Source organism: Phlebotomus papatasi, chromosome 2 (assembly GCF_024763615.1).
Source record: "Phlebotomus papatasi isolate M1 chromosome 2, Ppap_2.1, whole genome shotgun sequence".
Lineage (NCBI taxonomy): Eukaryota > Metazoa > Arthropoda > Insecta > Diptera > Psychodidae > Phlebotomus > Phlebotomus papatasi.
This window is the reverse complement of record NC_077223.1, coordinates 49,580,709-49,593,645: the sequence shown is the minus strand read 5'-3', so window position 1 is coordinate 49,593,645 and position 12,937 is coordinate 49,580,709. Positions and strand designations below refer to the sequence as shown.

The 12,937-nt window shown below is 34.3% G+C and overlaps 2 protein-coding genes across 3 annotated transcripts in view; one reads left to right on the top strand and one right to left on the bottom strand.

The window, feature by feature from the left end:
• Positions 1-3,675, bottom strand: part of LOC129801481 (sphingomyelin phosphodiesterase) — a 28,131-nt gene extending 24,456 nt beyond the window's left edge. Inside the window, exon 1 of one of the 2 annotated variants that reach the window (XM_055846583.1) lies at positions 3,079-3,675. The gene's annotated coding sequence lies outside the window, so the exon portion shown is untranslated. The remainder of the gene's footprint in view (positions 1-3,078) is intronic. The other variant, XM_055846581.1, reaches the window with a different exon arrangement.
• A 123-nt stretch (positions 3,676-3,798) lies between these two features.
• The window catches only part of LOC129801448 (serine/threonine-protein kinase Genghis Khan), a 38,457-nt gene continuing 29,318 nt past the window's right edge, over positions 3,799-12,937 (top strand). Inside the window, exons 1-4 of the mRNA XM_055846510.1 lie at positions 3,799-3,972; positions 8,752-8,889; positions 8,965-9,213; positions 9,284-9,450. Of these exons, the coding sequence (XP_055702485.1) occupies positions 8,871-8,889; positions 8,965-9,213; positions 9,284-9,450 (435 nt within the window). The 5' untranslated portion in view covers positions 3,799-3,972; positions 8,752-8,870. The remainder of the gene's footprint in view (positions 3,973-8,751; positions 8,890-8,964; positions 9,214-9,283; positions 9,451-12,937) is intronic.

The following is a 12,937-nucleotide window of genomic DNA, read 5'->3' as shown; positions in this document are numbered from 1 at the left end:
ATCGGCAAGAGATCGACAGATCGACACTCGAGTGAACCGTGAGCGGCACAGTTATATCTACCCCTTGGACAAAAGTGTTTTGTGTTCTTTTTAAACTAAATATTTTTGCTTTAAACTAAATATTATATTTTTAAAAATATATAATAGGTTTTGAGAAAGTAAAGGAGAAGAAACCAAAGGTCATATTTGTGTTTTAATTATTGCGAAATCAACCTATTGGCCGAAAATCATCTAGTAACTAAATATTTTGGATTCAGTAAAACTCGACAGAATTTTTATCCTCCAAACTGTATACATTGCGTTTTATTTAATTCTTTCGAATCTTCATCACTATCACTGTCTACAACGACAATCGGCGACACATGACAATGACGTTTCTTTTTGCCGTGAGACATCAGAAATAGCTTGGTTATTGTTACTTTTTGCCCCATACTTTTGTTACTTTTTTACCCCCAGTGGTCATTTTTATTAAAACGGTTTGTGGAGAAAAGAATCTTTAGAAAATGCTAAAACGGATAGCGGTTTCGTATTCAAAAAATCCAAATTATTTAGAAAATATTCTACAGTACTTCAATTTTGGGAAATAAGTAGATAAAAATTGATATTTGCTCTAAGGAAAATATTTCAAAGACTGTGCTAAAAATTTCAATTTTTTTTTTTTATTTCTTTAAGTCTTTGTTCTAATTCTAAGAAACTTACAACAACGAAGAAGGTCTATGGAGGCTATCTATAGAAAAAAAAAATAACCCTTTAACGACGAGACACTTTTTACGGACTGAAAATCAACAATAAAAATTAAACTGAGAAACATAATCAGTGATAAGTCTGACATCTAACCTTGGAAAGTCCAACAGAGTCTACAGTGCTGTCTCGCTATATGCACAGTTTGGGTACTTTTTTTGACAGTTCTCTCTCTGAATATGCACAACTTTTTTTGAAATTCCCAACGGTTTTTCTCCTTCTTTTAATAAATTATTATTTTTTTATTGTTCTAGAATTTCCCGTGTTATTTTAACTATAATATGAGACAGAAAAAATAAAATTAAGATAATTAAAAACGAGAAAAATTAGTTACCAAGAAAATAATTTTCTTTATTACTTTGTCAAAATGTAAACAAATTGATTTTGAATGCAACCGACACAAAAGCTGTGCATATAGAGAGTGTGCATATAAAGAGACAGAACTGTACTTCGGTTTATTTTGTGCTTCTATGAACGATAGGGACAAAAATAGCCCAAAAATTTAAGTAATTTTTCTGACAATACCAATGAATAATATTTTTCGCTTTAATGAAAAATATTACGTATGAGTATTGTGAGTATTGTAGGTTTTATTCCCAAAAAGTTTTGCTTAAAAAAATGGAAGTATAAAAAATAAATAAAATAAATTATGAATTTGAGAATTTAAAATTTCGCCATTTTTTAAGCTTAAATATTTACTACATAGCAAATAGCTAGAGACTTGCAAAAAAATATTCTAGATACCTTCAACCTTCTACTTTACAATTTACAGAGACATAAGAAAACACTAAATTTAGATAGTCAGGAAAAATTATTTTCTTTATGGGACACCGGTGTTCCAATCGTCCTTAAAGGGTTAACTCTTTCGTCTCTTTTGGGACTCTGAGTACCCAAAGCAGCATATGAATATTCTGTGAAAAACAGTGTTTTTTAATTATTCAGAACTGATAAAAATCCTATTATTGTGGATGATTACAAACTATAAGGATATCCAAATGTATGATATTTTTTGTATGACCTCAATTAATTCCTGACCTTAGATATTTTTGATTAAAAAATTATGAAATTGGCTTGCAGCATATGCTGCGGTCCGTCAAGACTTAAGCCGCTATCGTTTTTATATTTCAAGATATTGAATTTTGGAATTTTCGATTTGTCACTTTTTGCCCCAGTCTCTCCTATTTTGAAAATTTTGGCGCCGTTAAAATTATGAAGAACGTTTAAATAAGGTCATGGAGGTCATGTATTCCGTGAGCTATGGTGAGGAGATTTTGGGCAGTATGCGTTGATATCAGTGATATTCGAGGGGTCATATCAAAGCAGATGGCTGGAAAAAGAGCACATGGCGAGAAAATGCACTCTCGGGATGGAAATTTTTTGGGGGCAATTCATACAATGTAAAGAAGCAGTAGAGAGGGGGAGCGTTTACATAATTCCTAATAAGAGGTTAATATTTAATGAGTTCCCGTGGCCATAGGTTGAAAGGGGCGCATACGAGGTAAACCATTCTTCGGCATGCGTGAATTATAGATGAAGTTTATAGCATTTATAGTGGGATGTTGGGCCAGAGACTAGAGAAAAAAAAGAATAAAAAAAGACCTCTATTACATAAAAACCTATTGAGGGAGACTCTACTGGAGGCTGTTAGGCTCTTCGGTGGGGCCGAGAAGGAGGCCGAATGTGGCTTATAAGATCCAAAAAAAAAGTGCTCCAAGTGAGGTACACCGATGAACCAATGTGGATGTGTGCCATGAATTCTGGTCGATGAGACGATGGCAGGTGAAAGTATTGAAACTATTTCGTCGGTTGGATGAACTCCGTCATAGATTCAGATCTCTGCGACACACTCAACTATCAAAAGAATCTACCTCCCACACAATTAGCCCCCCAGGAATGTTATCTTTGGCAAGTTGAAAATGATGAGATGGTCATGGAAAAATATTTTGGCGGGAAAACCATATCAATGGGATTATTCAGCAATTCTACCCCAAAAATGAGAATGCTAATTGAGCGGAAGTGTTCCACGAAAATAACTCTCAATCGTTTTTCCTCACTTTCTTGTAAAAAAGAGTAACCAAATAATGACAGAAACACGACGAGCACATAAAGAAAGTAACAGCGATGAGTCCGCAAAAGAGGTCAATCAATGAAGAAGATAATCCACCTTTTCAAATCATTTTCTCGCTCAATCTCTTCAACACACTCCAAACTCGCCCACCCAACTGGTCTCTGACTGTGCCAAATTCACTGTCCGGGAATGTTATTATGTCCAGAAGATTCCCAGTACATAATGAGAACACATATATTGCGTATACCTTTATGTATGTCACACTGTACCTTTCTCACGATGCTTGATTTTTGCCAAAATATAATTCCACCTTTCGCACTCCGGAAGCTACCGTTATGATGGAATTCTTCAGTCTGCGACTACCCAGGTGAATTTTTGAAAGCGCCACAGTGTCAGGTAAGGCTCCAATTCCCTGCTAAATCAGCTCTTTTCCACCCAATCACACATCGAGTGCAGACCACTCTTTAGAAATTCTCTTGAAATTCTTTTCACCTTTTTTTTTAAATCCGGATATGTTCAAAATATTCACTATACACTCACACTCACGTATGTAATTAAATATTCAGGAGATAGAATTTCAATCTAGGAGATATAGGAGATATTTGATCAATCCCCTCCTAGATGAGGAACAACAAAATCTTTGTGCTTCCGCTGAAGTGACGGAATCAAACTGAATGAGCTAACTGGTTGGTACGTATAAGCAGAGCCGCTGAAAAGTAGCACTTAACTGTGTTGAATTACAACGAAAGCATTTTACATGCACTGGAAGATATAGAGAGAATGACTGAGAAGTCATTACCTGTGGATGGAAACACACACAAATCACCTCTCGTCATTCAATAAACATATTATCACACTCCTTTTCATCTTCTTTTTTTCCCACCTATCGCATACAATTCAAACACAATCGCACTTTGGCGCTACTGCTAGAAATCTCACTAGATGTGCTAGAAAAATGTTGCCAGAGTGATGCAAGAAAGATCATCACAGAGAAAGAGAGAAGAAGAAAATGTCAGTGTGCTGAGAAGAATATGCCGTCGTCTCCGAGTGAAAATTCGCAGTAAAAATAGTCAATATTTGTTTAATATTAACGAATTTAGTATTGATTTTAGTGAAAAAGTGATGTCCTAGTGCTAATGAAACAATTGCGACAATAAAATAACGTGAGTTTGGCAGCAATTGTGGTGAAAAATCACTTTTCATTGACCCCCACCTCATCTCCACACAAAAAACACTCTCGCCAAAAACACCTTTTTGCGTGCTTTTTCACTTAAATCAGCTATTTTAGCACTCAATGAACCAACTCCCAATACTCTCAAAGAACCAAATATACCAGCCACGGAGTGAAAATCGAAGAAATGTCGCAGAAGGTTGAGGAAAAGTCATACATAGGGAGTTTATTGTCTGGGATTTGTGGATCAATAAGACTGCCATATTAATTTTCATTCATTCATTCTTTCTCTTCCTCTATTGGGCTATCTCTTTTGCTTTCATTGCGGGCGATATTGTACTTTCTCATTCTTTTGTGTGTCTCCCCCCCTTCCAACAGGGCTCTCTGGGAAAAAAGAGAATTTGTGTGGAAAAATAGGGTTTTCCACAAAAAATCCATGAAAAAGCTAGAAAAAGGCGTGAGCGATAGTGAGGAAATGGAAGTGGTTGCATTTTTTGGAATAAAAAAACCATGAGAATAGTGGAAGTTTTTGATGCGAATGGACCTGATTTCTCTTCCCGCAGAGTAAAGCCAAAAATATTTCAAAGAATATTAATGGTGCTATAAGTAAATATAGGATGATATTTAAATATATCCATTAGTACTACACCTCATCTTAAATAATTTTGTATGACTTTGGAATGTTGTGTTACAAAATGAGAAAAATATTTCGCACTTCCGCGATTTGAGTGGCATTTTGAAAATTTTTGGATTATTAGGGGAGGCCGGGGTACATTTAGCCAGCAAAAGTTAAGCGTTTCATTAGCATATAACTTGTGAAAAAAATTATAATGTCTAATAATTTTATACATGTTGCCAGTAAAACTAGGATATTTGCTCTATGAAATTTCTAAAATCCCTGACCTGGAGGGGAATTCTGTAACAGTGACAATGTCATATGACAAAGTTTTGTGATAAAATTTGGAAGCGCAGGACAATATTAAAGCCCAGTGAGCATTGAATGGCCATTGCAAAGAACTCAATAAAGGATTAGTAACTTAAATGAGTCGGATTTAAGATTAGTTTTTCCTAATTTACCATATAAAAAATTCAAATTTGCCATAGGGTCGAAGGAACATCTCTTCGACAGGGAACCCCTATTTTGACACTTTTGTCAAAATGTAGAAATTTATATAATGCATCAGTAAAGGTATGCATAAAGGTATCAGTAAGTCTTGACACGAGTTCTTAAAGTGTCAATAGGTGTTCATTCCACTATGGCATTGTCATACTGTTACAGAATTACTCTACTGTTTTAAAAAGGATCTTGAAAAAAGTATGACAGATTCGCTACATGTGCCCCGGATAAGGTACATATTGCTAATTTCGGGACACATATGAGGTTAAAATGCCCTGTAGTTGGCTGGTTTCTTAATTCGGCCAGTCGTGTTATTTATCCAATTTACTTAGATTTGCTATAATATGGTCTAACCGGTCTAACATTGTAATGATTTCTTATAATATACATAATGAAAATCAGCGAAATTGTCATAGAAATTTACTGTAAAACGTTAACAAATTGGTTAAATAATTCCACTGGCCGAGTTAAAGAACCGGTCGACTTGAGGGTACTTTAGTCATTATTTTTTTCACCCGAAAATTTAGGCCTGGCATTCCAAAGATTATTTCATTAAGCAGTGCCAGTGTAACATAAAGTATACAAATTAAATATCTTTCCATATAGCAACAGTATCAATAGTGTCAATAATACCTTTTTACCTAGCTTCTACACACTAGGACCATTTTTTAAATGATATTTTGACAAAAATTTCCATTTCTTTCCCAGCGAGCAGAGTGAAAAAAAACAGCGTTTTCGGCATATATTTGTTAAGTCGATCAGCAGAAATATGCTTACTGGTCAGTAGTTCTCGAACAAAGTTTTAACCAAATATGAGAAAATGGCACTACCTCGCGAGTGTCATTTTAAGGATAGCAGAATTCAGCTGTAAATACGGGTCCCGGTCAAAATCCCGAATGCCAAAATCCCGAAAGCCAAAATCCCGAACGCCGAAATCCCGAAAGTAAAAATCCCGAAAGCAAAAATCCCGAAAGGGCCAAAATCCCTAAAGCCAAAATCCCGAGTTCTTAAAAGTGTCACAGTTACTCCCACGATTCTACCCGCGCTTGCTGGAGGCAAAGGGAAATCTTCTATGTCTTAGGAAATTATTCTAAACATTTTCCTCCATATAATTTCATTCCTTTCAGGATTTTGAAAATTCGGGATTTGACCTTTTCAGGATTTTGGCCTTTTCGGGATTTTGGCGTTCGGGATTTTGACTTTCGGGATTTTGACTGCCACCGGTAAATACATATGTTTCAAATTAATTGAAATCGGTTGGTATTTGGTACTCGCCGATTTTTAGGCAGAGAGATCATTTTTTTAAGACAATTTTATCACGAAAATTCCTACTAATGTGTCCACGCCATAATGTAGAAGCAATCAAATCCGCCATAAGCAACAAATGCTCTACTTTGGAAAAATTCCCGTTCTTTCGAGACAATAGCGTTCTTCCCAGAGTCAGACCTCTGAGGGTGGTGAAGACGACTGTCAGGCGAATATCTTATAGGACTATTAGTAACGAATAAGCATACGAATGGAAAAGAGAGAATCGTTTGATCTTCTTGTTGGACCGTCGTGCAAGTGCAGAAGTTCTTAGGAGTAGCTCATCTCAGTCTAGAGTCCACCCCAAGTTTTGTTCACAAACCAGTTTATTTCCGATTTAAATTTATTTCTTATTTATTTATTTTGATATATGGGAGACTGGGGCAAAATTAGTCACGTATAGTGTTAGATAGAGGCATTTTATAGTTTGCCATCGAAGGAATATTGAGGAAGCCACACTTTATTCTAAACATAGACTTCCCTTACTATTCATTGAAATATTTATAAGTCTCATACAAACAGTTTTTGTACAAATTATACGCAATGAAAAATTTCATTTGGTGGCTAATTCTACCCCGGTTTCCCCTACCGGAATTTTTACCATATTGTACATTTTTCAGTTTACAAATTTTTATTCAGATTAACATTGTGTTTGGGTGAAATATCTCTATTAAGACGCTTCAGTTATTTGCACTCGCAACTGTGACAGTTGAGCGGGAAGTCACACCAAGAACCCGAAGAACCGAAAGCTCTTACCAATTGCACCACGGACCCCCTATATCCGATTTAAATAAATAAAAAGTTTCTTCATAGTTGATTGTCGTCAAACGGAAACATAATAAAACTAAAATATTTCGACTAACAAACTCAGAAGTTCATATGTACCAAGCTAAAAACAGTAACATCAAAATTACAATTTTGTACCCATTTTTTTTATAAATATTCTAAATTATAGCATAACAGGATTATAATTATAATTTTATTTAGAGAATGTGAGGATCTGTTCCTACTTTAATCATATAACACTTTGTTCATTGTTTATATTTACCCCTGCTTAATTTTGCACCTCTACAGAATTAGAAAATTTTGTACACTTTCGGTATCCGGTTTTATCTCAAAAAGCTTTAATTCGGTTGATATTTCTGTCTCAAATGCCCGAATTTAAGAGAGTCTTACCAGAGAAAAATTGTCCTAATTCAGACTCCGCGCAAAAAAAAATTATTCACATAACCTTAAATTTTACAATTTGAACTCAACCGTCGTTCAAGTTTGAGGAGTTCAAATTTGAGGAACTGGAGGAACTCGACTGTATAGGAAAAACTATAAATTGATTCAGGGCTTTTATCTCATGACACCCAGTTGATGTAAAGGTGCCACTCAAATCGGGGAAGTGCGAAATCGAAACCGAATTAATTTTGAAAATTTATAGGAAATTCCTTAATTTATTTTTTCCTTAGGAAATTTTGTTTTTATTAATATATGAAAAAATTAAATATAATGTTAAAATCTTTCTCAATTGTAGAAATGATTAAATTTCCCAGAGTTTAAACAATTACTTTAAAATTAAACATATCACTTTCTATTGAATATTTTTGTCAATAAACAACGAATTGTTTTCATTTTTTGAGAAGTACAAAATATTCGATAAATCTTCATAATTTTAATTTTTATCTACAGAAATAAAATCTTGTTTTATTAACCTGATCAATAAATTCCTTCATAGAAACATGTTTAGCCTCCATCAGAAATGTTTTTCCGTTAAAAGAATGCATAAAATTTTTCATAATAATTTCATGTATTTTCAAGTTCAAGGGATTTTATTGCAAATTGATTTATTCAAGTATTAAAAAAAAACTTAAATTTCAAAAATATTTAGCTAAATTATAAATTTACATTGGAAAATCAATTTTTCCATTTTACTTTTAAAAGTGATACTTTGGAATTAGAGACACTTAAATTCAGTATCCAAGAAATTTGTTTAATTTTCTTTTAATTATCATAATAACGTGTATGTTATTTGAGTCTATATTTATTCAAAGAACTGTATTTTAAGTGAAACAACATTAAAAAAAACAACAAAATCTGCCTAATACGGAAATTCTTCAATTTTCCTACAAGAGAATGCAGCATAAAATGACCTTCTCTATGCATTTTACTTAGAATTCAGTTTGGTAGCTAAAGTTTCTAAGTTTTTTTTTGTATTAATGTGAAGATTTTGCTTCTTTACACTTGACATCCCTTTCCGGAAAATTTGGGGCTCTGCCAGAGCGACATTCTCCAACATTCTCCCTCGTCAGCGTGAAAAATAGCATGTAAATTTTCCTCTCTCTCTCAATATTCTATTTTCAGAATATGTCTGTAGGAGTTCAACCATAATACTGTATGTGTGTTTTTACTACACAAACTTTCTTGTACAGTTGTGAGAAAGTCGAAAGAGTAATAAGCGTATTGGTGACGAAATTGGCGGTATGGAATCTCACAAGAAAGGTGAGAAATCTGGGATGCATTTTGTAAGAGAAAGGAATTTGTAAAAAAGGAAAAATATCATGTTTGAATTATCAGGATCATCTCTCGAGCACAATCGGTTTGGGCAGCTTGAAGCTCTGATTCTGGGCAATGGTCATGTATCGAAGAAAGCACTTAGTGGCAATGGGGAACAGATACCGGAACAGATTGCTACAAATGGCGCCAAGGAAAGCACAAATGGGATATCCGTTGAGACACTTTTAGATTGTCTCCTGGCGCTCTATGATGAGTGCTGCAATTCGTCTCTGCGACGCGAAAAGACTGTATCGGATTTCATAGAACTAGGTAGAGACTAAAGGTTTTTTCTTAATAATTCCCTAAGCGATTATTCTAACATTATTTTATTTATTCACAGTCAAACCAGTTGTCCAGGTCATTAAGCAACTTCGATTGTGTCGGGAGGATTTTGAGATACTCAAAGTGATTGGCCGAGGCGCTTTTGGTGAGGTTTGTGTCGTCAGAATGATCACCTCCAATCAGATTTTCGCCATGAAGATTCTCAACAAATGGGAAATGCTCAAAGTAAGTGGATTGTTTTTTAAAGTAAGATAACCTTTTGCCCTACACAGAGAAATCCGAAAAAGTTAAAATAACATTCCAGAAATGTTAATTTTACCCTGCAGTATTGATCCAAAATCGGTGTAAATATTACCCTTTTTAGGTGTATTGGGGGTTAAAGTTACCCTTTTTCATGTTAATTTTATCCTTAAAAAGGTGTAAAATTAACATTAAAAAATCTTGATATATTTTTACACCTAAAAAGTGTTAAATTTCCGAGGAAAAAAAGTTAATCGCACCATCTTTTTTTTTCTCAGTGTAGGCACACTTACGGCTTAAGCCAAGAGACAGCTTAACGTAATTATAATCAAAATCATTATTTGACTAAATTCCCAACAGTTTCCCACAATTAAGCCACTTCTCGGCTTAAGCCGAGAGACGGATTAGTCAGAAACTGATGGAAATTTTATCTGATCAATACTTGATTTACGCTAAGCCATCTCTCGGCTTAAATCATAAAAGTTTCTAGGGCATTAATCTAGTATCTCGTAGGTTGCATTATTCAAATTAAAAAAAAATATATCCCATTTTTTATTGAGTTATAAAAAAATATTATTAAAGAGAAAAAAATCCTTGATAAAAATGCTCGTTTGTACTCTTAAATGCTCACAAGAAACAAATCTGATTTGTAATTTCAAAACGAAAGAGATTCTCAAGCAATATTCTACTTTCCATCATTTTCACTTTCGTGGGCAAGAGTGGAAAATATAGACAAAACGACACAGAACACTGATTTGATTTATTACTGTATTATTTTCCTTTCGAGTAATTTAACACCGCAGAATTGTAAATTTATGCTGCAGAACTGTTGATGATCGTATGGATGTTTAGAAAGAAGAAGAAGAGACCATTTCGTTTCAGTCTTCTCTATAGATATCAGTGATGTTCGTAATGTTTCGTATAAATAAGATTTTTATCGAATTCAGGAGTTCGAACTAATCCAATTTTATCTATTCTTTTTTAATTTTAATATAGAGGGAGACTGGGGATGTTTCGAGCAGAAGTAGTTTTTTTTAATGATCAAATTTATATTTTATTGATGTCTCAATTTTTCTCTATTCAGTTAATCGAGATATCCTTTATCAGCAAGAAAAGTATTTTAAAAAAATATTTTAACTGTTAGAACTCCACGAGAGAGCAGTTTTTTCAACTTCTCACTATATTGGCTTCCAAACGATACGAGATATCGACTTCCGGTCTTCGGTGACCCCCCACCCCCGCGCTACAAGTCAACATGCTCTAGCTAACCAACTTATCCAAATCACCATCCACCCCGTCCATCTCCTCCAAAAATATGATTTTTCGACTTATCTCAAAATTGACCCTGTCGATTTCATTCACTTTCGGAAATGTTTTGGAGGGAGTCCAGCTGAACATTTCGTTCTTTGACACCTTTCACCGGAAAAATTGCCATGTTGAATTATTGAAGGTCAAAGTTTAACTTCCCTGGAGGGCCTAATATTCAACGGATTTAGTCAAATTTGGATTTTTTTGAAAGGTTTTTTAATTCTAACCCCGACTGCATCGGTATCGGAATGGATCGGTAAAGTAACGGTAATGGTTTTATTTCAAAAATACTGTTCTTAGCGTTTTTGCAGTCTTCTGACCCATATAAAATTCAAACGGTAAAAGATATCAACTTCTGGTCTTCGATGACCCCCAATAAAAAAACATTATATCCAAACGTCTTTCTCCTTATTCCCCTCACTCTCTCCAGCCCCTCCAAAATCATGTTTTTTGCTTTATTTCGAAAACAGCAATATAGATTTCTTTTATTTCCGGAGAGCCTAACGTTTCGTCCAAACATGCATATGACCGGAAAAATCACCATTTTGAATTATTGATGGTCAAAGGTCAACCACTTTGGAGAGCTTTTTTAACCGATTTGGTTAAATTAGATTTTTTTTGAAAGGTCTTAACATATCCGGCTATATTAGTCTCAATCGGTAGTGAATTGGTCAAGTAATCGTAATTGATTTATTTTTCTCGAATACCCTTTTTTTATTTGAGCGTGAGCATATTACTAATGACAAGAACATTCTAAAATTTTTCTAGTTAGGAATAGTTTTCCGATTTGTGAATAAATTTAATCGGTTGTGTTGTAAACGGGTATGCATCTAAAAAGCGTGCGAAAAGATAATTCACGGTTAGCTCTATCTCGTGAGTTCGAGTATTCAGTTGTTGAAAATCAAAAAGGAAAATTCAAAAAGTACTCACTAAAATAAAACCTCAAATCCGTGCTTTTCACTGATCATGGATATATTACGCTTACCAGTACTGAACTTCATCACCAAACATTAACCACTCCTGTTTTTGGATAAAAAGTTCATCTAGGATCTAGGCCTTTTAAAACCTTTTCACCGCAGACTTTTTTTTTACACTCTCAAGAACAATAAAAAAAAACACACGAATTAAGGAAACTCGATTCCAATTCAATTTTTGATATCGCTTCATTTTCCTCTTAAAATTGTTTTACCGCATCCTCTCCATCTGAGGTTCTACCAGAGACGTCTGCAAAACTTGCTTTAAGGAAAGTGGTGTGAAATTGAAAAGTCTTAAGCGGACCACAAAATTTTCCGGATGGAGTATGATGTTAGAAAAACGTCTTCGGGAAAAAATCTTAAGGGATTTAGAAAGTGTAATACACGTATGAGATTGTTCCTGAGGTAGTATTTGATCCAGGACTGAAGCTCCTTATTCCTAGAAATCTCACATTAGGCCAGAGAACATTCAATTTTTTTATTCCACAGTGCCTCTGATCGGGATTTTAGGGACAGAAGGGCACAATCAATAATTTCCCTTTTTCAAGAAAGCCTATTATTTTCTGAACTCTCTTTCGGAAGAAAGATCGGAAAGAGACAGTTAAAAGATTTAAAAGAGATGACATAGTATCGCAGTTTTGCGGAATTCACAAGATAATGTTGTACATGAATTGTCCCTTTTTTGGATGTATACCGATGTACCGCTTTAAGCTGAACCATTTCAGAAAAGAGTAATTGATTATGAAGTTCGTGCTTGTGAATCGTGTGATTTTTTTCAAAAGGAGGAGGTGGAGATGAAAAAGGGAAAGCACGTCTAGATAATTACGACTTATTTGGGGGGTCACCGGAGATCATAAGTCGATATATTTTACCGTTTGACTTCTAGCTCGGTAGCAAACTTTCGAACTTACAATAAGTAATATTCGAAAAAGAAAAATCAATTACGGATATTGCTTTGAAAATTTTCAAAACCTTTCCAAAATATCCAAATTTGACCAAAATCGGTTGGAAAATAGGACATCCAGATCCAGTGTTGTTAAGCTTTTATTTTTAAAAACTCAAAATTTCAAATTTCCTGATCATAGGTATGCATGACCTACAGGGAAATTCTGTAATAGTATGACAATATCATATGACAAATTTAGAATTTTTATTTTGATAAATTCGGCAAAAGTATTGTAAAATGTGGC